A 25,834-nucleotide genomic window follows, 5' to 3' on the forward strand; every position below is an offset into this window, starting at 1 on the left:
AAGACAACAGAGAAATACAGTAAGCAACGTAAAGACACAAATTTTTTTAATAAGGAGTTCACCCTATTCTCCAGGGCTACGTCTCCAGTCCAGCTTCAGTGGTGGCCTTGTTTTATTGTGTATTTCAGTAGAGAAATTACAATACAGGGACTCAATATGAGTTCTCCTGAAGCAGATTTTGCTTGGCAGGGTGGTTCTTGGATTCCCCAAGCCACTCGGAGTACACAAACTCTTTTCCTTCCTACCAGCTTTGTTACCCTTGGTCTACAGTGGAGAGAGCCAATTTTGATGCTCAGTCTGGATAGATTCCTCTATTGGAAGGCTTGAATCTTCAAGCTCTCTGGTGGTCGACGCTGCTTGTGGTCAGCTCGGCCCTTTATCTCCTCTGCTTGGCTTTACTGTTCTCTGTGTTCAGTCCTCCTCTTAGGGTTCACTATTCACTGTCTCTCTTGGTCGCTTGGACTCCTCTGAATTCGGGTTCCCCCCTCCACTCTCTTGCAGTTTGACTGTCTTTGTTCATGGCTTTAGCCATTGGATCCCTATGCCTGTTCGGTTCCTCTCCCGCCTACGTCGATTCTCCTTCTGTAGCTGCGCTTGGAGTTCCCTGTTCGGCGTCAGCATGAACCCCCAGGGAGTGGCCACATGTCCCCATTTAACTGGTGCCAGCATGCTTTGTCGGTTCGTTTCTTCAGTTACATTGTGGATGCATTCTTCCTCCACCGTGGCAGTCAAACGAACTCCAAATCTCTTTAGAATGCGACCTAATTCCCATTAGATTCCGCTTCTTTCCATTGGGCACAATCTCAGCCGTCCGATCTGGGCTCCTCGAGATCCGACGTCATACGCACATCGAGCGTGGTTGACTTTCTCGACCAATAGCGCACCATCAACGGTGGTTTTCTCTCACCTCTGCTGCCACGCGTCGATCGGTGTATGGAATCGCTCCACTCCTGTCCAAAACATCTTACCATTCAAGGGCGCCCTAATCAAAACTGCCAGTTTCTAGAGCGTGGGACCCACGTTTGTATTTTAGCACTTTTACCTTTTCTCGCCCACGATCCTCCTGTTTCCCCACGCGACCTGGTGCTCGGGCTTTCCCATTTTGGCCCTGTTCGCTCGCGCATCAAAAATCGCCTCCTTTTCCTGATTCGGGGCTCCCAGGGGCTGCTTTGACCTCCCGCGCAGTCTCCATGGGCCTCGGTCAGTGAGCTTTGACCGAGGTCCTCGTCATTCCACGCTGGCTGCCATTGCCACTGGTTTAGGGTGATTTTGATGTTGTTTTGGATTCTTTAAAGATTTGTTTCATCCCGATATAGTCAAGGTTCTTTGACAGTGGTTTATGGATCCGATTCGGATCAGTTGCATCTCAAGATGAATATGCAGAGAAGTGGGCTCGAAGGCCTGGATGGCATTAAATTAGGCGATAACTTCATGGTGGCCGTTTTTTAACAACTTTTCCATCCGATGCGAGCTGATGATAGAAGGAGCACCTGCCTGGAGTCCGCGGAGGGTATGTGTGTGGTCATTCTGCTTAAAGCTCATATATAACTCGTGGAAATCCATTGTGATTGGGTCGAGTGTGCAGAGCCATTTAGCCCCCAAGACAATGTCATAGCCACCCATGTTGATGGCAAACATGTGGGTCTTTAGGTGGTAATCCCCCATTTGAATTTTGACATTTTCACAGTGACCGTCACATTTCATTTCCCCCCTATCACCAATCTGGACCTAGAAATTAGAGACTCCTCTGACAAAACAATGCACTGCTTCTGCGACTCTTTGATGGATAAATTTATGCATGCTGCCACTGTCAATCAAGACAACTATAGGGCGATGTTTAACAAAACCTCTGATTTTGAGAGTTTGGGGAGAAGAAATGCCTACCAAAGCATGCTGCGAGATAACTGGCTCTTCTGGTGTAGCTGGGAGCTCATTGTCCTGCTAGTTGTCCTCATCTTCCTCCTCTAGTTCCTCAAAGGGTGGGGATTCCTCAGTAGCATCAATTTGAAATAATTTGGGTTCCTTGCATTTATGCCCTGGGGAGTATTTGTCACCATAGTAGTAACACAATGCTTGTTTTCTTCTTTCCGCCATTTCTGTTGGTGACACCTTTTGAACCTTAAGTGTTTGGGTAGTGCTCGGAGCCTGGGTGGGGTGTCCCTTGGCTATGAAATTTGGACGAGGCAACTGGGCCGCTAACACGCATTCCACTTCATGAGCCATCGTGCAAGCTGCTAGCCATGTGGTTGGGTAGTGCATCCAGACATGGGCTTGTATGGCATCTTTGAGACCACTGATAAAACATTCCAAGTAGAATTCATCTGCTAGACCTCCTGTGTGGAAGGCTAATGCTTCAAAGGCTTTAATATATTCTTGTACTGTGCCTATCTATCTGAGCTTAGTAAGACAACCCAAAAAGTTAGATTCATGTTCAAAGCAATCAGAAAGGGCTTTTGAGAATTATGCCAAGTCATTGGCCTTGCATAGCATCATTAATGCCACTACCACCATTGCCATGTTTCTTGGTCCAAGTAAAGGCTGCCCACACTTAGCTTAGTCTCATAATCTCTGATGTGATTCAATGTGAAATATTGCTCCATTTCTGATAGCCAATGGCCGGATGAGAGCCATCAACTTTATACATGTCCAACTTGGGTGGTCAAGGGTGGGACTGTTGGTGGTTTCCATAAGGGTGAACAGAATTGCTAGATTCGTCCTCATGGTTTTCATTAAAAGCATATGCCTCCAATTGTAACCCTTACTTGCCCTTTGTGATTACGTCATTTAAGGACTGGACTTGCTTCGTTAAGTCCTCCAACTTTTGTTCAAGGGTGTCTATCTTCTCATTCGCCATAGCTTGAGCTCTGGTTTGTACCATGTATAGATCCAATGCACTTGTTGTTATTGTGAAAAAAAAATTGGGACCACCCGAAAATTTGAAGCCGAAAAGTGAATGGTACCACCTTGCTCTGCCCGTTGTCCTAATTCTTATGGGCTAAGTCTCCTATAAGCGTCTCGGGAGGGCCTCCAACTTTTCTTTTTGTTTACTCCGAACGAAGTTTTACTCCTCGCTTGGGAATACTACAATAGCCAATTATGAGAAAAGTTAACATGACCAATGTCTTGTGAGAATCACCCCAAGGTATAGGAGCCACAAGCTTCCCTGCACAAATAGTCAGATCTGTCTGTGAAACCCTCAACTACAGAGTGTGAGTAGGAATGTGGCAGTGACCGAACTCTCGTTGCTAGATCTGAATGGCGGATCTGATTGTTGCGGCTGCAACAAAACCCAAGTTGCTAGATCTGATATGCCAAAGAAGATGATGAGCGATTTGTAGAGAGATAAGGGAACTATGGTCTCAAGGAGTGTCAGGTGCTACAGATCGCAATATACATAAGGGTCCAACAGTAGTACTCGGCCCAATATTTCAGGGCACTAACTAAGGAGGATCAACTGTACCCTTAGCTGTACTACCCGACTACCCTATCATACGCGCGAATAATCTCCCCGAGTGTTGTTATCAGTGTACTGTAGCAGCAAGATGATTAACGGTTTATCTACGACGAGGTTTCAGGTGACCCTAGGGGGCTTCCAATATACCCAGAGGGTACGTGGAAGATAGTCCGTGCACGGTTCTATCTAATGCGCTACTACTCAAAGGGGTACCCACAAGGGTTATAAGGGAGTCCAAGAAGGATGACCACCTCTTGTATTTCCTGCGTGCATGCCTCCCCAAATTTGCATGTTTATGCGCTCAATGACAAATCCCGTGGTTTAAAGATGGCGGAACACATCTCTAGCCAAAAAAGAAAATTATGCTAAAAATGGAGATCCCAGCAGCCTTGGAAAGTGCTATGATACCACTTGTTATGCTCTTGGCCTACGAGAAGATACTAGAATACCAAATGTGTGAAGAATTATAATCTAGAACATAGAACAATGAGAAATAACAGCATGTATTTTATTATTTAGAAAGGAAAGTAATGTTCACTTCCCTCTTCGAGGGGGCAAACTCCAATAGAGCAGGGCTCGATTACTAAATAATGAAAATATTGATATGTGTGGTAGTGACTTAATAAGCTAGAAATATTTTCATGGTCATTTTTAAATGAGAAAATAATATTAAAATTGTTATAACTATTTACATTCGTTTGAAAAATATTAGTTTTAAATATATATTAAGAATAATGATAAATGACATAGCTATGTATATGATTAGAGATAAGTGACATTAGAACATGGCTTTATAAATAATTAATACTATAAATAAATGTCCAATCACTTCAAATATTTATCTCATTTTTGGCATTTCCCCATTTTCCAATAACTCTTATCTCTTTTAATACAACTCTTCTTATCATATTCATAATTTTATTCTATTGATACAATCCACTCATTTTAATTTTCTCTTATTTTGAGTAGATTTCAAATTTATTAATTTTCTTATCAATTATGTTTGGATGAATAAAACATTTTTTAAATAATTTTTTAACCTTTATTACAACAAAAACATTCAAACAGTATTCATTGCAATTTATATTGAAAAGAAATCAACAATTGTCCATATCATTACTTACGAAACATAATTTAAATAATTATAATAGTGAACTAAATTAAAATCATAAACATTAACATCAAGCATGTGTATCTTTCAAAAAAAAATGATGCGCATATGAATATGAATGGTCGAAGTATTTTTTAACAAGGTTTACAGCTTGACACTTGATTTAAGGAATAATATATTTTAAAAAATATTAATATAATGTGATATTTGTCCCGTCTACTTTAAATAATTATAATAGTGACCTAAATTAAAACCATAAAAATTATCATCAAGCATGTGTATCTTTCAAAAAATGTCTTAGCGGTATCCTTCAAAAAATGTTTTTAGCTATAAATGGTATGATGCGCATATGAATGGTCAATGTATGTTTTCACGAGGTTTACAGCTTGACACATGATTTACGGAATCATATATTTTAAAAAATATGGTCCATCTACTTTAAGTTATATAATTTAAAGGGCAACATTATATGACTCGCCCAAAATAATACGTTCCGAATCATTCTTTCCCTCCAAACCTAAAAATTTAGATAGCTTTCTAAGTAGGGTTAGAACATGTGCAGGGATGAGGTTCCTTCGTCTATTCCTTTTCCAATAGTGGAACAAATTCCCTAATCTATTCCTTTTGCGGGTTACCAGCTCATCGTAATCACAAAGAAACAGTAACTTGTTTACTCTATATGCTGGAAAATCATATTTTCGTTGAAATTTGGTAAAACAAAAACTTTAGAAATGATACCGTAGGGTTTTAAGGTGTTTCAAAATGTGAGAAAAATAAAAGAAACCAGGAAGAATTGTTTATCCATCGTATGAAATACCCAAAACTTTACCCCCAGAAACGCATGCAAAACGAATTAATTTTTTATCTAAAAGTCTAAAATAAACGTTTTTATCCTACAGTAAAATTCAACAATAATGATTTACTTTTACGTGTCCCTCAAATCTGAACGGAAAGAACAGCCTTCCTCTGGCAAGGAATACATCTGACTGGAACAGAGAGTTGAAAATTCTGATTTTTTGTTTGGTAACCGATCCTCAGTCCTCTTCATTTATCTGGCTGCGGCGGGGAGAGTTGAGAATGGAAGATTGGTGGAGGAGAAGCTATTCCTGTAAATGTGCATACGAGCCGTGTTCATCATCTTACTCTCAAGCAGCAGCGTGTCTTCCTCATATTGATACTAATGTAGGCATTCACATGCAAACGCAGACCCAATCGATGAATTTTCTGGAACCCGGAACTTGTATTGATGCCGATGCCCCTGCAGTGGTAATACTTGATGCTCTATCCACCGAAAAGCCGCATGATTCCGGCCTGCTCGGAACAGCTTCTTTAGGGCCGGTGGTGCAGCTTGATCAGACTCCCGAGGATGATGCTTCACAGGCGCTCACTCAATATTGGCCAAAATTCGTAGCCAACTTTGGCGATCCCACTCAAATTCTAACCTGTAACTCGGCAGCGAATTCTTTGCTGGATACCAGCAACCCTAGTTTGCCACCGACGCGGATCCATCGAAAGAAGAAAGCAGCGGGAGGAGGTGGTGGTGATGATGATCATGAGGCCAGCAGGGTACGTGTTGGGAATGTTCAGAAACTGGTGGAAAGGCAGAGGCGAAATAAGATGAAAGCGCTTTGTTCAACACTGATATCGCTACTCCCCGAGGAGTACCGCAAGGTTAGGTTTTCTATAAATAAAAGTATTAAAAGCAAAAGAAAAGAGGCAGTGGCTTTACTTGTATTTGCCATTTTTTAAGATGAAACATATTAATAAAAGTGTTTACAGCAAAACAAAACGGGCAATGATTTTATTTGTTATTGTTATGTGTGTAGACAAAATACACATTACCGGACAAACTGCTGGAAGCCATTAAATATATTTCTCATTTACAAGACAAGGTAATAGAGGTCGGAAAGAAAAGAGATGAGCTAAAATTCATGGCCACTGTTAAACCATTTTCCACCAGCTCATGTGTTTATAAAAACCTACAAGCTTCCCAGGCTCGAGCCCCCATTGAACCGGAAAAACATCAGACAATTAGGGTTGGCAAATTTGGTCCAGGCATTCAAGTCACCGTAAACACTTTCAAAAACCAGATTGAGTTGTCTATTCTGCTAATGGTTTTGCAAGAAGCCGGACTTGAAGTCGTTGATGCTACTGTTTCTGCTATAAATGATAGGGTCTTTTATAGCATTCAGTCAAAGGTAATGTATTATTGTATTAAACCATTGACTCTGGATGTTTATCTGATTTTTTTTCTCAGGGTAGTTTAACGTTTCTACTTCTTAACCTTGCAGCTCTCAGATTTTCGCCAATTTGATAGCGCTGTCCTACACGGGAGAATTGATCATTTGATGAATGGAAATCTTCCATAAGATTCCATGATAAAGTAATGTATAGTTTACTCTTCTTCTGGCTGCATATTTCTGTTGAAATGGATATTCTTGTGGCTGCATATATAGTTCACTTTTCTTCTGGCTGCATAAATCTGTTGAAATGGATATTCACTTCTCGAACAAGGCTGTTCGAGACTACTGTAAATTTAAGACTACTGTAACAGACTTAAAACAAACTTGTCTAAATAAATATAAGCACTTTTTCCTCTCTGTGGGAGCAGTTTTTTTTGGTTGGTCTATTGCGGCCATAGGAATTCTCTTTTCAATTTTCTCTGTTATTCTTCTTATCTTCTATAAATAAATATAAGCACTCTTTCCACTATGTAGGAGTAGAAATTATATTCTCTGCCATAAGCACTTTTTCCTCTCTGTGGGAGCAGTTTTTCTTTTGGTCGGTCTATTGCGGTCATAGGATTTCTCTTTTCATTTTTCTCCGTTATTCTTCTTATCTTCTATAAATAAATATAAGCACTCTTTCCACTATGTAGGAGTAGACATTATATTCTCTGCCTTATGAAATGCCTAAGCATAAAGCTTCTGTGTATGTCTTCGTTCCCATGCTTAAATAAATGAGAATAAACATTTGTTATAAGTTTTGTATTTTGAAAGGTCACATGCTTAAATAAATGAGAACAAGTACTTTTTATAAGTTTTGTATTTTGAATCCTGTTTTGTTACTAAGAGTATGCAAAGTTTCTTAACTAAGTAAGAATAAGGCATTTTTTACTATTTTTGTATTTTGAATCCTGTTTGGTTAGGAAGAGTATCAAAAGAAACTTTTGTGTGAGAACAAAGAGTATCAAAAGAAACTTTTGTGTGAGAACTTTCTTTGGCATGGCAATTTATGGAGAATTTTCATTTAAAAAAAATAAAATTATGTAAACTATTAATATGTTTGGATGTTATTTTCACATTTACAAAAAAAATTGGGTGAAGTGTCAGCAGGTTTATTTTATTTTATTGTATTTTGTGAAATTGCTAAAAAGTTTATACTCTTTAGTTATTAAAAATATGTCAGTTTAATTGTTTTAAGTTTTTGTTTTATTTTGTTAATAATATTTTTGTTATGATTGTTTTCTTTTACGGTTTAAAATATTTGATTTGTTTTAACACATTGAAGAATTATTTGAGCACATAAATTGTGCTGAGTACATAGCTTAAATTTTTGATTCAACAAATCTTTAGAGATTTTCGAGCAATATTGACTCAAAAAATTTTAAAATATAAAAAAATTAATTTACAAGGAATATTTTATTTTATATTTATATTTTAAAAATAAATTTATTTTACTGTATTCTTTTGTAAAATAAATATTTGTATTTCATTCTAAGAAAAATGTTACATAAAAGTGTTAAAAGGTTTTTTTTGGCCAAGTACTACAAAAATGTGACCATATCCAAATTTTTGTTGTACCTGTTTAAGAGAAACAAACAAGAAAGTGCATAAAAGTGTTAAAAGGTTTTTTTTGGCCCAGTACTACAAAAATGTGACCATATCCAAATTTTTGTTGTACCTGTTTAAGAGAAACAAACAAGAAGGTGCTTGTAAATTCAAAATGCAAAATATATAAAAAAACAAAGAAAGAAACCAATAATTGATAAACTAAAAAACAGATTAAGAGGAAGGATCTGAGTTCTCTTTATCTGAGTGATATAAATAAAAATATTAAAAAGAAACGTGGCAGGGCAATTACTTTTATTTGCCAATTTTTTAATATGAAACCCAAGTGTTTAAAGAAAAAGAAAAGGGTCAATGATTTCAATTGCGTTTGTTATTTTTGTAAGACAAAATACACATTTGGACGAAACTGATGGAAGCCACTAAATACATTTCTTATTTCCAAGATAAGCTAATAGAGATCCGAAAGAAAACATATGAAGTAAAGAAAATAAGCTAATAGAGCTCGGAAAGAAAACATATGAACTAAACCCACTGCTAAACCATTTTGCACCGCTCATGTGTTTATGAAAACCTGCAAGCTTCGCAGGCTCATCCTCCATTGTATGGGAGAAGCATTTGACAATCAGGGTTGGAAAATTTGGTTCCGGCATTTAGGTCATTGTTATTAGAAATTATAATTATTCCAGCATGTTAAAGTTGGTTAAATTTAGGAGAGTGAGTTAATTCAAATGCATTGAGTTTAAATTAAGTTATATTTTGGGAAAAATCAAATTAAAAAAGTGTATATATGGAATAATTTTGAATGAGTAGCTCCTTCAAAAAAAATATAAATACATCTCACAAAATTTAATTTATTGTAAAAATCAAATTTATGTAATCAATCAAAAAAAGCAACCGCTCTTGTGGTTTTTGCGAGTTAATTATTGTGTTCTCTTTCCAACAGAGCTAAAATCACAAAGCTAGAAGATATAGATTGGGTATCCACAACGTGGCTAGCATAGGCCACAGGCAACAGTCGAAGTCTTTCTGCGGCTGCCGTGAACAACCATGATCACGTACTCGAGGAAGTGAGTCCCGTTGCTAATTAAAGAGAGGCACATCTCTTCAGCCGCAGGTTATTTTGGGGTCGAAAGTCTACCCTGCCGTGAGTGTTGAAAAGTGAGCGAGCAGTTGGAAGTATGAAAGGTTTCTCATCATGTCACCGTGGAACACAAGTGTTGTTAACACAGGATAAGGTTTGAATTGTTGGAAAAAATTATTTGCGAAGTTGTTTTTAAAGAAAGCCACGTTGGATGAAGTGCGTTAGAGGTTATTCAAAGATTTCATTATTTTACTAGTTACAAAGCTTTATAAATGAGCTACTTTTATTTCATTATTTTACGAGTTACAAAGCTTTATAAATGAGCTCCTTTATTAAAAGGTGCTTTGATAAAGTGTTTTTGTAATATTTTTTATAAAGTTAAAATAAAATGTTCTTATTGAACCACTTTATGTATTTACAAAGGGTTAGTTTAGTAAAATAAATAAATAAATAAATAAATAAAATAAAAATAAAATAAAATAAAATGTTGTTTTAGTTGAAGATTGTGTTTTACAACTAGGGATATTATATATATATATATATTTTGGGGACATATGGAAAATAGTCTTATGTAATTGAGAGATATTAAAAATTATATATAATTATATATATATTTTGGGGACATATGGAAAATAGTCTTATGCAATCAAGGACGCAGCTATAAGAGAGTAAAGATAATATTGATGGGTCGCAAAGTGGGATTGAAGAAGATTAAGAAAATGAATGAAAAGAAGAGGCAAAGATTGTTATGGTGTTTAAAGAGATTGAGGCAGCAAACTAGAAACTAAGAAGTCTAGCAGAAGACAAAGAAGAAATCTAGTTTGATTGGTGTATCATGCATGTGATACCACCTCCTATGTTTACTGATTCCCTAGGGTTGAGTTTCATTCTAAAAACAATGAATGGAATGGTTATGTGCAACGTAGAAAAATCTACATCTTCTAATGAAGCATGAAAGATCTTGGAAGAAGGATTTGGTGCAAAAGGAAGTGACATGCAACACTAAGATGTGGCACAATTTTTTGAGTAAGCCCCAAATTTGAGGGTAGATGACCAAGACTTCAAGACCATAAAATTGAAACCCATTATGCAAGGATGCATATAGATGAAAAAAAATGCAACAAAGATTGCAAAGGTAAAAGCCAAAAAATCTCTGTGTGATGTAGAGAAAAAACATATAAATACTCAAAAACTCTATTGATTCAAATCATCTTGAATCTCAATGTAAAAACAAAAGCCTTATTAAATAGTAGCATAACCAGAAAGATACACTTGGGCCAACACTATTTAAGTGAAGAACAAGTAATAAGCAGTGATACGATATTATGAGGACTCGCAAGAATCACTTTCGAATTAATATAAGACCTAACGTAGATAACAGTAAGGAGGTTGGACCGGCTAGTTAAAAGAACACAGGTGCCCACACACATAACACCTTCAAAAAGTAAACCGAATAACCAAAAGGACTTAGTCCCATAGTGACAAATGATTGGTTGGAATATAGTACCGTAGCATAGATTTGGAGATGTATCATTGTATAAAAGAGAAATTGTGTTGGTACGGAGATAGGTCCTGCAATTTATGTGTCAAAAAAATGGCTCAACTTAAGAATTGAAGGTAAGAATTGAAGGTTTTCCTATGAACGACCTTGGCATGGGTTTTTTTACCAAATCCCTAAAACCTTAAGAGCTCCCACACGCAATAATAGATTAGTTTAATGTTTTTTTCCCAAATCCCTAAAACCTTAAGAGCTCCCACATGCAATAATAGATTAGTTTAAGGTTTGGCAATAATATATTAGTTTAAGGTTTGTTTAGGCTTTTAATATAAAATCGTAAAAGTGAAAGTGACGACGCTCCTTAAGAGCTCCCACTTGCAATAATAGATTAGTTTAAGGTTTGGCAATAATATATTAGTTTAAGGTTTGTTTAGGCTTTTAATATAAAATCGTAAAAGTGAAAGTACGACGCTCTCTAATTGGTGTCAAAGGTAATAACAAGCGAATAGACTCAATTTTTGATGAAAACGAAATCATTTCACGAACCATTGATTGAGTAATTGATATTTCCAAACAAATTCCCAAAGGAAGGTAATAATAACGATTGGGGGATTTTAATTTATTAAGTCAGTAACTAAATAAAACATATGAAAACGAAATCATTTTACGAACCATTGATTGAGTAATTGACATTTCCAAACAAATTCCCCACGGAATGTAATAATAACTATCAATAACGATAGGGGATTTTAATTTATTAAGTTAGTAACTAAACAAATAATGTCAAGTTTATTACAATAACCATTAGTGGTCATGAATAAGTCAATTTTTTTTTATGCCACGCGATGTATGCCCAAGGCTTAATAGACTTTAAGGGCTTCAGGTCATAGTGCATTGGGGAATGACTATAGGATGGTGAAGGAGTTAACAAAAATAACTTTGTGCAAGAACCCAAATGACATTCGGTGCAACACTTTTTGCACATTTATGGGACAAATATTGTTACCACTTTATACATATATAGACGTTAACACACACCATTACTAGGCAGGGAAAATAGGGAGAAAAAACTAAGAGAAGTTCATATTGCTAATGAAAGAAAACAAGTTCAAAACATACTTGTTGAAAAATAATGTCTGAAAGTAGAAGAAAATGACAATCTAAGGAGCAACCCTGTCACTAAATTCTAGTGCAGGGTCTAGAATGAGTGATAATAGAAGGAATGAAACCCTTCACAACTAAAGGACAACAAGAAGTGAATTTCATGGCTCGAGGTGGTGAAGATGATGGGGAGTAAATGCAGTAGTGAGTGGTGGAGTTAGTGAGACATAGGGTTTAACATGCTAGCTTGTTCAATGATTAAAGCATAACCCAGTGGAATGTGTCAACCCAACTCACTTGTCATGATTCAGGGTGAGTTGTCGTAGGTATAGCAAGCTAGACAAATAAGAGTTTTAAATAATGGGCACATATATGTCAAAGTAACTCCAACATGTCAACCAAATTTAGTACGAGATCAACAACACCGCCAATCATAAATACAATGCATAATAAAAGTGTCAAGCCTTATGGAGGCCATTTCCCATTAAATGACACAACTATGACCATTTTACGTAAATGTAATCAAAACCACATTAACCAATTTCTGTCAGTGACCCATATATTCTAGCCGATAGATTCACATATATATTATAATTTGTTTAAGCATGCTGATGTGTTTTATTGTTCAAAAATATAGATCATATCAACCATAAAATTTATAGGAGATTATTTCCACAAAAAACATTAATCCTTTTATCTAATAACACTGCAAGCTTGTGCCACGAGTGATATATTAATTCACAATGTCAAGTTTTATTCATAATGTATACCATGTGTATACATGCACTCATCCAAACCATATAGTATAAGCTTTCAAAAATTATTCACATATGTACATATGACATGCCTCATGATGGTAGTTAACCATCATAGCTTATATCTAACAAAACCTTTCGGATAAACCCTAAGCCATATCATAAAGTTTAAGACCACATATATAGCCATGTTATTTGCAAAAAAGCAATGTCATACAACAACCCAAGTTTTATATGTATCAAACCAATGGATACCACATATGCCATGATAATTACACTTCTCATTGAGATGATCTAAGAAATAACCTACCAACCACAGTCAAGGAAGGATATTCTTCAATTATTTATATTTAGGTGGGTTTCCGTGTGTTATAAAACAAAGAGGGAGAAGAAACATGTCATTCTAATGATGTGTAATTTTATGTAGTGAATATTAGTTGGAGTTTAAAAGCTATAATTTGAAAACACATGCTAATTTATCGCCCATAAATTTCCTCTTGGGAGGGGTCTAACTTATAAGGTATTTTTTTTTTTATATATATAACATATTTAATGAGTAATTTTAGTTATGAGATAGCTTGTTGGGTGTAGTGATGATAGAGAATCGCAATGGTTTGTGGGATTTTAATTAGTCAACACTAATAATTTTTTGTGACAAACATTTATATGTGCCTAATCAAGCTATAAAGTTTTGATGTACAATTTTTTGTATATATACATAGTTATTTAGTAATGGAAATGAATGGAGATTTTTTGTTTCAATGAAATTTATTTACTAATAATTATTGACAATAATCACTAAGCATTATTGTGAAAACTTTGTGATTACAAATTAAAGATTTGGTGATGATTATTAGTTTTCTTAAGAAATATTAAAAAAATCATAATGAAATCATAATGTAAGTATTATTGCATCTTTAAAGTTTGAGGTTTAGTTGATGATTAATAATTGTCACTTTTGGTAAAAGGATTGAAGATGCACCTAGCAAATTATTTTTAAACAAATTATAGAAGCACTGTAAAAGAGTTTATTGGCCACCTTTTATAATATCATATAATAGATATTCCCACTCATAAATGTTAACGATTTTTTTCATATACTTTTCAATCAACTCTTGTCACTATAAATTGTTTTTAGATACCATAAAATTCTATTAATAATACTTCTCCTCAACCTTATAAATTATTTTTTACCTATCCATAATGCTGTTTTAACAATATATATGGTTACCATTTTTAAATTCCAAACACCAATTTTTAGATTCCAAACACAAAACCGATATAAAAATTCCTATTAAGCATATACTATTGAATGCTACCAAAACAATATACATATGATGATTATTACTAATTACATCGTAAGGCGTTCCCCTCTTAAATCAACTCTCCTATCTGCCACTCTTCATTGTTCTACACCGTCGAATCAAGTGTTAGACGATTGGAGAATGGTGTACCGTCAGATTGATATAGTTTCATATAATAACTGTTTGTGTTACCAAATTGATAGTGAAAAAGTTAACCTAATGAAATGGGTTGCTGATATGAGCAGCACAGGTTGGGTAGAGAGATGAGGGGCAGAGGCCGAGCAATGGAACACAACCCAGTATCTGATAAAATGGCTTCATGTAAAATGCATGAGGAGGTGCCTCAGCTTGGCCCGCGGAGCCACCAATATCAAGAAACAACCCTTGATTTCAAGAACATTAACTAGGCACTCATACGCTCTATTCTACCCATAGGAGTACTCGGCTTCACTTTTGGAACGATTGGTGACGGTTTTTACATTTGGTGAGGGTTTCTTTCTTCTAACAGAAGAGAAAGCCCTGACTCATACACTGATTGGCCTCTCTCCTTATAGTAACTTGTGAGTGGCACCAACTTCAAAACAACCTCAACAAGAATTCCATCATGAAAAAATCTAAAAAGGTATCAACTAGGACTTCATACAACATGCTCCCTAATTATCCTAACAACATGGAAAGGTGCCTAAGAAAAATTAGGATCAAGTGTCATGGAAGTGCCTCTTCCTCACTGATAGTCTTTGCCATAATGAACAAATCTAAAATATAGTACTGAGCATCTTCAAAACCCTCTTAGCCCTACATTAAGCAGAGACATAAATCAAAATTGATGGTCTAACACAAAGTTAGAATTTGGGGGACTCTAATTCCCGAAGTTCCTCAGCAGTGAATCAGATGCAGATGGAGAAAATTCTACAAATGCACCACTTAAGGTACGAATTCAAATAATAAATTGGAATTAATAGTATGCACGATTGAATTTCTGAGTTTTAGTAGAACTAGCTTTAGTTATTTTTTTGTTACATGTCGGGTGTCAAGATTGATTTGACATTAAAAATTATATATTTTTAAGCTATAATCATATGGAAAAGTTCATATTCAAATCTAGAAGTAGTAGAGTATGTGTATCTGGAGACTTTAGTCTTGTATAGTAATTTGGTGTCAGGTCGGTCTCATACAACAATTGCTTGATGTCTCATGTGAGGGTTATCTTAAAATTGAATTATTATTATTAGTGTTGAGAAATGAAATATGACTACATTCAAGGTTAAAAGCAGATCACTAAATAAATCAGAAAACTGTCATTTTAATATTTTATGAGTTAAGATATATTGTGACCTGTTACAAATAATTTGCATAGAGGGCAAGGACAAGCTTGTAAAGCTTGCTCCATTCAACCAAATACTTGGGCAAAAGAAAGCATGAAAATAAGTTTGGAGTTAAGCTCATTAGAAATAATAGCCCATAAATTTCCATGGAATTATGGCCAATCAAGCATAACTGAAAGTGTAGACAAATAGGGCAAGATGCAATAGAAAACCTAGCATCCAGTACCTTGGATGTGCCTCGTCTTGCCTCCTCTTCGTTGAAAGTCTCTACTATAATGAACCAATCTCAACAGGAACTAGGCCTTTTGATGTTTCTCAAGTGGTATTATGTATTAGAATTCATTCATCTACTTTGGTCATTCTTTTTTATCAGATTCTATTCAAGTGGTAATCTCTATTAGAGTTCATTCATTTACTTTGGTCATTCCTTTTTACTAGATTCTATTCTAATTTATGACTATCTTATATTTTAAATGTAGTCAAGAATGATCATATCGTCATTAGGTTCTTTTCAATATTCAACTATATTTGGTTTGTTTGTCCTTACAAGAGCCACTGACATTTTCTATAGCAACATGTGAATGCTAAGTTTGTATCACAATTAGAGAGTCAACCCACAAACGTAGTCCAACAAGGTTTACTCTTTATTCTAGCCAGAATTTCAAGTTTATATTTATTCTTTTTAGATGGAATTTCTGCATTTCATTACTGTTGTTCATGTTAAGAAGATGTACATGTGTACGTTGTGACCCTGGTGATGAATCTGTTGATGTTGGTAGGGATGAGATGCCTGCAACGAACTTCCCTAGTGTTGCTATTGAGAAATATACAACAAAAGTTAGCATCAAATGTAGTACCTCAAGTAGCTCAAGCAGTGATTCTAGATCTTCCTCTAGTGCTATTGTATTTGGACAGGAGTTGGGCCTTTTGATGTTTCTCAAGTGGTATTTTGTGTTAGACTTCATTCATTTACTTTGGTCATTATTTTTTATCAATTTCTAATTCCCGAAGTTCCTCAGGTAGTGAGTCAGATGCAAATGAAGTACATTCTACAGATGCACCAATTAAGGTATGAATTCAAATAATAAACTGGAATTAGTAGTATGCACGGTTGAATTGGTGAGTTTTAGCAAAACTAGCTTCAATTATTTTTTTGTTGTGTCGGGTGTGAAGATTGATTTGACATTAAAAATTACATATTATTAAGCTGTAATCAGATGAAAAAGTTTTAATTACATATTTTTAAGCTATAATCAGATGAAAATGTTCATATTCAAATTCAGAAGTGGTAGGGTATGTATATCATTGAAGAATTTAGTTTTGTACAACAATTTGGTGTCAGGCTAGTCTCATACAACAATTGTTGATGTCTGGCATGAGGATAATGTTAAAATTGAATTATTATTGTGAATGGTGAGAAATGAAATATGACTATATTCAAGGTTAAAAATAGAGCAATAAATAAATCAGAAAACTGTCATTTTAATCTTTTATGAGTTGAGATATATTGTGACCTGTTACAAATAATTTGCATAGAGGGCAGGGAAAAGTTTGTAAATCTTGCTCCATTCGACCAAATACTTGCATAGAAGGCAGGGAAAAGACAATAAAGTTTGTTCCACTCAACCAAACACTTGCTAGGACACTAGAGAGGCAAGTCATTTCAGTCACAAGAATTTTCTTTCACCGACTTTGGCAGAAGAAAGCATGAAAATAAGTTTGGAGTTTACCTCATTCAAAATAACAACCCATAAATTTCCATGGAATTATGGCCAATCAAGCATAACTGAAAGTGTATACAAATGGGGCAAGATGCAATAAAATCCTAGAACCATGGAAAAGTCCCTGTGAAAAATTGGGATCGAGTACCCTAGATGTGCTTCCTCTTGCCTCCTCTTTGCTGACAGTCTTTGCTATAATGAAACAATCTAAAATATAGTACTGAGCTTATATTTAAAAACTGATATAGATCAGAATTAATGGTCTAACAACAAAGTGAAAATTTGTGGGGCTCAGATTTCGAGTTTTATTCACCAGCAGTAGTGACACTCTAGCGATAGCCAGTAGCTGGGGCATCTGTCTTTGGAATAATGGCAATTCAAAAGTAACTGAAAGTGTATACTAATATGAATGAATTAGATTTGAAACTTCAAGAAGATGCAATAGAAATCCTACCAACATGGAAAGGCACCTATGAAAAATTTTGATCAACTATCCCAGAAGTGCCTCTTCTTCGCTAATAGTCTCTGCCATAATGAACTAGTCTAAAATATAGTACTGAGTTCATCTTTAAAACCCTCTTGGCCCTACATTGAGCAGAGATATAAATTGAAACTTATGGTATAACAACAAAGTTAGAATTTAGGGGATTGTAATTCCCAAAGTTCCTCAGGTAGTGAGTCAGATGCAGATGAAGCACATTCTACAGATGCACCACTTAAGGCATGAATTCAAATAATAAATTGGAATTAATAGTATGCACGATTGAATTTCTGAGTTTTAGCAGAACTAGCTTCAGTTATCTTTTTGTTATGTGTCGGGTGTCAAGATTGATTTGACATTAAAAATTATATATTTTTAAGCTATAATGAGATGAAATTTCATATTCAAATCTGGAAGTGGTAGAGTATGTATATCACTGGAGACTTTAGTCTCATACAACAATTTGGTGTCAGGAAGGTTTCATGTAGTAATTGCTTGATGTCTGGCATGAGGGTGATCTTAAAATTGAATTATTATTATTAATGTTGAGAAATGAAATATGACTACATTCAAGGTTAAAAACAGAGCACTAAATAAATCAAAAAACTGTCATTTTAATATTGTATGAGTTGAGATATATTGTGACCTATTACAAATAATTTGCATAGAGGTCAGGGACAAGCCAATGAAGTTTGTTCCATTCAACCAAATACTTGCTAGGACATTACAGAGGCAAGTCCTTTTGGTCACAAGAATTTTCTTTCACTGAATTGGGCAAAAGAAAGCATGAAAATAAGTTTGGAGTTAACCTCTATCAAAATAATAGCCCATGAATGTCCATGGAATTATGGCCAATCAAGCATAACTGAAAGTGTAGAAAAGTAGGGCAAGATGCAATAGAAATCCTATCACCATGGAAAAACACATGTGAAAAATTTGGATCCAGTACCGTGGATGTACCTCCTCTTCGTTGACAGTTTCTGCTATAATGAACCAATCTAAAATATAGTACTGAGCTTATATTTAAAAAATGATATATATCAGAATTAATGGTCTAACAAGAAAGTGAAAATTTGTGGGACTTAGATTTCATGTTACATTCACCAGCAGTAGTCACACTCTTGCAGTAGCCTGTAACCGGGGTAGTTGTCATTATAATAATGGAAAATAAAACACGACTAAAAGTGTAGACTAATAGGACTGAATTAGATTTGAAACTTCAGGAAGATGCCATAGAAATCCTACCACCATGGAAAGGTGCCTAAGAAAAATTGGGATCAAGTGTCATGGAAGTGCCTCTTCTTCACTGATAGTCTCTGCCATAATGAACCAATCTTAAATATAGTGCTGAGTTCATCTTAAAAACCCCTTGGCCCTACATTGAGTAGAGATATAAATCAAAATTGATGGTCTAACAACACAGTTAGTATTCGGGGGATTGAGATTTTGAGTTCCATTCACCAGCAGTAGTGACACTCTTAACTGGGGTAGCTATCCTTGGGCACTGTAGCTTAGAGCTGATAGTGATTATACAAACTTAGCTACAACTGGATTGTTGTGCTTGGGCACTTGCTCTCTACCGTGTTCTTCTTATTAACTCTAAGAAGAATTATATTCCACATCTCGTTCATCAAACGAGGAAGTATGATGTAACTTGGCTCTCCTGCGGTGCCTGTTGAAGTATACTAGAAAGAAAATTACAACTTCAGTAATGGCTGCAATACCTAGATACAGGCCAATGGCTTCCACGGGAGCCCTTGTGAATCTCGAATTCCCAGCATGATCAACATTAGTTTTGTTTACAAATGGGTTCACCCTTAGATTTGATAAGGCTAAAAGTGGTGGATCCACTCCAACATCCAGGCTCTAGTTGGTAGCATAATGCTAAAAGGCATGGCTCCATTCCAACAACCAGGCTTTAGTTAATAAAAGCATTGATGACCATCGAATAACTTTGTGTGTCATTTGGCTACAAGGAACATAGCGAGAAGCTTGCCATAGATTTTGGTTATAAACATATGCCTAAATCAACTATCCAAATTACCAAGAACCCTCACGTTTGTGGGCGCTACCACAATGCCACAAAGCTCATTCCAATGATCACCAGGAAGGGAATTGTTGTGAGAGATGCAAATTGTTTCCATTGTTTCTCTAATGGACTGTGTTCTTGCATTGATTGTTATAACACTAATTGAAAATCATCTCATACAAAACTACATGACTGCAAGCATAAGAAATTACTTACCTTTTGTGACAAGCATGTGTTTGACAGAGGAAAATGGAAGTAATGTTGTCTTATGTTCTCTTGGTAAAGAAAAGTGAGCTCCTAAAGCAAATCAACTATACCTCAATTCTGAGTATGTTTATGGTAATGATAATATGGCACAAAAGTCTAAAGTTGGTCCTATAGGTGTAAAGCACAGATATCTTGGAAGATATGAATCGAAAGACGTGAAGAGGAATAAATTGATCCTATCCAAAGAAAGATAGCTGCTGAGTACATGAACCAGTGTGTTGATACATTCTTAAGGAAGCACACTAGTCTAAGTCAGAATGAGGAGGAAAAAAAGTTGATATTAATGCTTTTGATGATGATTCTTTATTGGAGCTACAAAACCTTGTTTCCAATTGCCTCAAAGAGATAGGCGAAGGCACCAGAAATTCCATAGAATTTTAGAACCTTTGGGAGCCTTCACTATTGTCTACTACTACTATGTTTAATTGTATTAGTCGAGATATTTAAAACTTTTGTTACGAATTTAGGATGAGCATGGTAGTGTCAATTTCTAAAGCTATACTTTTATTGTAATTCTAGCTTATTGTGTGCTTTTTATCCCCATTCAGGCTTATAATTGGCAATTGTAAGTCCTGGGCCTTGGAACCCATTCTTTAGTTCTATAGAACTGCATGCTTATGTCATGAATATATTGAATGGCCTCTCCCCTTATAGTAACTCATGAGAGAAACCAATCTTAGAACAACCTAAACAGGAATTCCATCGTGAAAAATTCTAAAAAGGTATCAGCTAGGACTTCAGACAATATGCTCCCTAATTACCCTTATGCATTGGAGGTTGCGGGGGATTCAAATGGAAGGAGGCAGAAGGCTCAATATCTAAAATTTGAAATGTTTAGAGCTTCCGCTAGGTTTGATTCTGAGACTGCCTCTGATGATTCCTATTCCCTCAAGGGAGTCTATAAATCTTACCTCTAGGAAACATCTTGCCATCTTCACAGACTAATTCTTTCTTTTATGTGCCCTGGGACTCCATGAAAGTAGAACCCCTATCTCCTGAGAGATTTCCCTTTTATTCCAGGGAGAGAGTGGCAACTATCATAATTTTCTAATAGTTGGAATTCGTTACAGGTCATCCCTCTTGAGCTCCAACAAATTTTGTTCACATAACATTTATGTAAAACTAAATAATTCACAAAGTCCTCAAGGATTCCCAAGCCAACTTACTCATTGTCTCATGTAATTAATAAAAAATAAAAAATAAATAACAATAATTTATGTTACGAGAGGGTGTTACATCTTCCCCCCTTGGTGTAACACCATCCTCAGTGTTTTCTATCCCATAGAACAAATTAGGATAGGCTTGAAGCATAAGATTTTCATTTTCGGAGGTGCCCTCCTCTAGGATAAAGTGCATCCATTGCACCTTAACATGGGTGACAACTCACTTCTATAACGTTTCTTCTTTATTATCGAGGAGACAATATGGTTCTACCAAGGTCTCTCCATCTAGTTCAACCTTTTAAACCACCATTAACTATGATTAGTTCATATTTCCTCAATTCATTGGGTACATATTTTTTTTTAAATTTAATTCATCGCTTACCTATATGTCTTGCCAGTTAACAATGTGTCTAGAGTCATACACATTTTTTTAACAGGGAAACATGGAAGACATTCTGAACCTTTACACATCTTGGCAGACCAAGCTGTTAGGCTACCGACCTTATTCTTTCCAAAATATCTAAAGGTCCACAGTAGTGCAGTGCCAATTTAGCACAACCACCCCACTGTAACGTAATTTTCTTGGGTTTAATTTGTACGTAAACATTGTCCCCCACCAACACTTTATGAGTTCTTTTCCTATTCTCATACATGTTTTGCTCATCTTGGGTAGCTTTTAAATTCTTCCGTACTCTTTTAACATCTTGCTCGATTTCCTTGAGTATGTGAGGTCCTAACATCATCCTATCTTCTAAACTACTCTAGTTAGCAGGAATTTTACATCTTCTTCCATATAGTACCTCATAGGGAATCATTTTTAATGATTCATGGTAACTATTACTATAGGAAAATTTGACCAAGTGGAGGTATTCTTCCCGCTTGGTTGGTTGTTGTATTACATACATCCGTAACATGTCTTCCAACACTTGATTCACTCATTCAGTTTCACCATCCATCTAAGGATGGTATGCGGTGCTAAACTGGATTTGTGTACCTATACCTGTAAGAGATCCTTCCAAAATGTGGATGTGAACTTCAATTCCCTGTCTGAAATCACCACGTTCAACATGCCATGTAGTCACAACATTTCTCTCATAAATATGTCTTCAATTTCCACCATCTTATGGGTAGATTTAACATGAGTAAATTGGGCTCTTTTACGTAATTTTTATACCACTTCCATCATAGAGTCATGTTGTTTTTTTCTTTTGGGTAGCCAAGTTATAAAATATAGCGTAATCATCTCTCATTTCCATTCAAGAGTAGGGAGAGGATTAAGCAAGTCTGCAGGTTGATGATGCTTAACTTTTACTCGATGGCATTCCAAACATTTATTTAGATACTTAGTGATGTATTTCCTCATACCAGGCCAAAAATACTCCCTCTTGATGGCAGAGAATAATACTTTCTACCCTAGATGAGCAACATAGGGACTATGGTGATATTCATCCAACAACATCTCCCTAATAACCATTTCATTAGGAACATATATCCTTCCTTTGTAATTCAATTGATTATTACCATTTATACTATATTCAAATTTCTTACGACAGTTCTACATTTGCTTGGTTTTCTTCCATAAAAATTCATACTCTAGGTCCTCAAGAGAAATTTCTTTAAGTTTTTCAAATACATCAAATTTAATGCAGTGATACCAAATTTCATAAACACACTACAACTTCATACTTAAGGTATCTTCTACTCGATTCTCCTTTCCTTTATGGTGTCTTGTATCAAAATTGAACTCACTCAAAAATGCAATCCACCTGGCTTGTTATGCATTCGAATTAATCTTTTTGAAGAAACTGGTTAAACTACTATGATCTGTCATTAATTAAAATTTCTTCCCCAGTAAATAATGGCAACACACTGCTAAAGCGTGTACTAATACAGTAACCTCTAAATCGTAAGTTGAATACCACTGATCATGATCCTTCAACTTAACTGACTCATAAATTAGTACCTTTCCCTCCTATATTAAGACTCCTCCCACTCCATCTTGACCTAGATTCATGCATACTACAAACTCCTTCTCTAGATCAATAACTTTTAACATCGACATTGATGTCAATAAGTATTTCAATTGTTCGAAACTACGTTTGCATTCAACTGCACACTTAAAAATTATCCCTTTTTTGGTAGTGATGTTATGTGGTAAGAAATTTTGGAAAAACCCTCAATGAAACGATGATAATACCTAGCTAATCCCATGAAATACCAAATGTCCACAACATTTCTGATTTTTTCTCGACCAACAATAATACCTTCGAAAGATATTACATGTCATAGATATTGTATGTGCTCCTAGAAAAAGTCACATTTACTGAATTTACATAGAGCTCGTTTTCTCTTAAAGTTTGTAGAACTATTTACAAATGTTCCTTATGCTCCTCTACGTTCTTCGAATATATCATAATATCATGGATAAAATCAGAACAAACTTGTCTAAATAGGGGTGAAATTTTCCATTCACCAAACTCATGAAGGTTGTTGGAGCATTTGTAAGCTTAAAGGGAAACATAATAAACTCATAGTATCTGTAATGTGTTCTAAACGTTGTTTTACAAACATCCTCATCCTTAATTTTTATTTGGTGATACCAAAATCGTAGGTCAATCATAGAGAAGACTGAGGCACCCTTAGCTTGGTCAAATAAATCGTCTATTCTTGGCAAAGGCTACTTATTTTTTACAGTTAATTTATTCAACTATCTATAATCAATACATAATCACAAGGTGCAATATGTTTTCGTTACGAACAACACTAGTCCTCCCCAGGGTGATACACTCAAGTGAATGTATCCCTTATCGAGTATATCTTGTAATTTCATATTAAGTTTAGCTAATTTAGGGATTCTCATACAGTATGAGGCTTTTGACACTGGGGTTTCTATAGGAATTATTTCTTTTGTAATGTCAATGTTCCTTCTTGCTGGTAACCCCTGAATCTCTTCGAGGAATACATCAACAAATTTTTGAACTATAGGTATGATTTCCATAGACGCCATTTTGTCCTTGTGGTTGGTAAAACCCACATGTAGTACAAAAAAATGACAACCTTCCTGGGCACATTTCTTCAATTGATTTGTAGTAATAGATTGTAAGTTAATATTTCTTTTAATACCCTGAATTTGATGTATATTCCTTCCTTCTATGAGGAAATTAATATGTTATCTTTACAATTTATCAACGTCCAATGCCCCTACAACCAATCCATCCCAATCAACACGCCATAAGGTCCTAGAGGTGACACATTTAAATCTACCTTGGTTTGTTGTCCTCCCATTTCTATAGGAAAACTTTCCACCTTGGTGACTACCTTCTATTTGGCCCCAGTGGCTAGTTGTACTAACCAAGAGTTTTTAAACTAAATACTTGTACATTGATATAACTTAACTATCTTCGGATTGACATAACTATTATTTTCCCCTAGATCAATTAAAATAGAGATAGGATGACTAGACATCTTACCTTCAAATTCTACCATCACAAGTTAGTACTTTGATTGACGATCTTTCAAAGCTACATTAATTCTTGGTAAATTTCTAGCTACAACTCCCATATTAGAGGCTTCTTGAACACTCACAGTTGGTTTTATCCTAGCTTGGTGGGGAATTTTTTTTAATGGCGCGGTTCCCCACAACCCCAACGCTACAGGGGTGGCTTTTGTGGCTGTTCTGATTCTAATTTATTTGGTACTTCTGTCTATTTGAAATCATAATTCGATCTAGCTTTTTGCTCTCTTTTTCCTGAGCATCCTCCCAATTGCTTCCTGGCTACATATTTATTACCAAGAAACTTGGCTATCATATTATGATTAAGAAAGCTTTTCTGTCCCTTTTTATCCATCCAGCTTTTGTTGTTTTCTCCTTTTTTCTACATCTTCTAATATAAAATAAGAGCTTTCCTAATGGTCTCATCCCTTGTCTTCGGATTATCAAAATCGAACCTCTCCTTCCTGTATCACAATAGGCTGCTTATAAAACATTGCACCTTCGCTTTCTCTTCTCGTATATAAGGGAAATAACATAAAAGAGAGGTAAACCTGGTTTCAAACTCATCCATGGATTGCTGCCCCAATTTTTGATCATGAAGCTCTTTCACCTTCTCATCATAGAATCTTTCTTTTAGCTTTTTATCCTTCAGATATTTTTGGAAGATGTCCCAAGTCACTTCTTGCTCATCAATTCTATGCATTGTTTTGATTTCCTCCCACCATAAGGTGGATTTTCCTTACAATTGATAATCCCTAGCCCAACTTTTAAGTTATCATTATACTCATAAATATGAAAATATTTTTTCATATTAACCAGCCAAGCTTCTGCAACCTCTTTTTCCTCTCCATCGAACTATGGGGGCTTTTTTTTAAATTACCGCTACAATTCTATCTTCCACCTCTTAGCCTCCCTATCAACAGAGGTGTTACCAGACCCTTCCTCATTATCCATTCGAGCTCCTTCACTTTCTACATGTTCTATCTGTTGTCATTGTGTCTCTTCCCTATTTCCTTATCTATACTAGGATCTAGATTCCTCTATTTTTTTCTATCTGAGAGACTTTTCAAGATCATTTCTTGTTCTAGCCTTAATCTCTCTTTATTGTCCCTTAAATTCATCATCCCATCTCGCAACTATTGGACGGTCTCTAACAACATAGCATTCAAATTTGTAGTTCCTTCCTCTAATTGGACCCACATCACCAGATTGGTTTGAGGTCCCACTGTGGGTCCCTTAGGTGGGGTGGTTCAAACTCCC

At 35.6% G+C, this 25,834-nt stretch overlaps 1 protein-coding gene across 1 annotated transcript; it reads left to right on the forward strand.

Annotated features, from left to right (window-relative positions):
• The first annotated feature begins 5,642 nt into the window (after positions 1 to 5,642).
• LOC149159971 (uncharacterized) lies at positions 5,643 to 7,033 on the forward strand. The gene is made up of 3 exons (XM_089433599.1): positions 5,643 to 6,236; positions 6,392 to 6,763; positions 6,857 to 7,033. The coding sequence occupies exons 1-3, from the start codon at positions 5,643 to 5,645 to the stop codon at positions 6,932 to 6,934; spliced, it is 1,044 nt and encodes a 347-aa protein (XP_089289725.1). The 3' UTR covers positions 6,935 to 7,033.
• Positions 7,034 to 25,834: the final 18,801 nt, after the last annotated feature.

This window comes from Pinus tabuliformis, chromosome 5_2, assembly GCF_031772625.1.
Source record: "Pinus tabuliformis cultivar Carrire ecotype Pingquan chromosome 5_2, CPIR1, whole genome shotgun sequence".
Classification (NCBI taxonomy): Eukaryota; Viridiplantae; Streptophyta; class Pinopsida; order Pinales; family Pinaceae; genus Pinus; species Pinus tabuliformis.

Excerpts from the sequence above, each read along its gene's own strand:
- LOC149159971 (XM_089433599.1), top strand. The coding sequence starts at position 5,643 with ATGGAAGATTGGTGGAGGAGAAGCTATTCCTGTAAATGTGCATACGAG. Across the intron at positions 6,237-6,391 it reads TCCCCGAGGAGTACCGCAAG|ACAAAATACACATTACCGGA; the intron begins GTTAGGTTTTCT and ends TTATGTGTGTAG. Across the intron at positions 6,764-6,856 it reads TTTATAGCATTCAGTCAAAG|CTCTCAGATTTTCGCCAATT; the intron begins GTAATGTATTAT and ends TTAACCTTGCAG.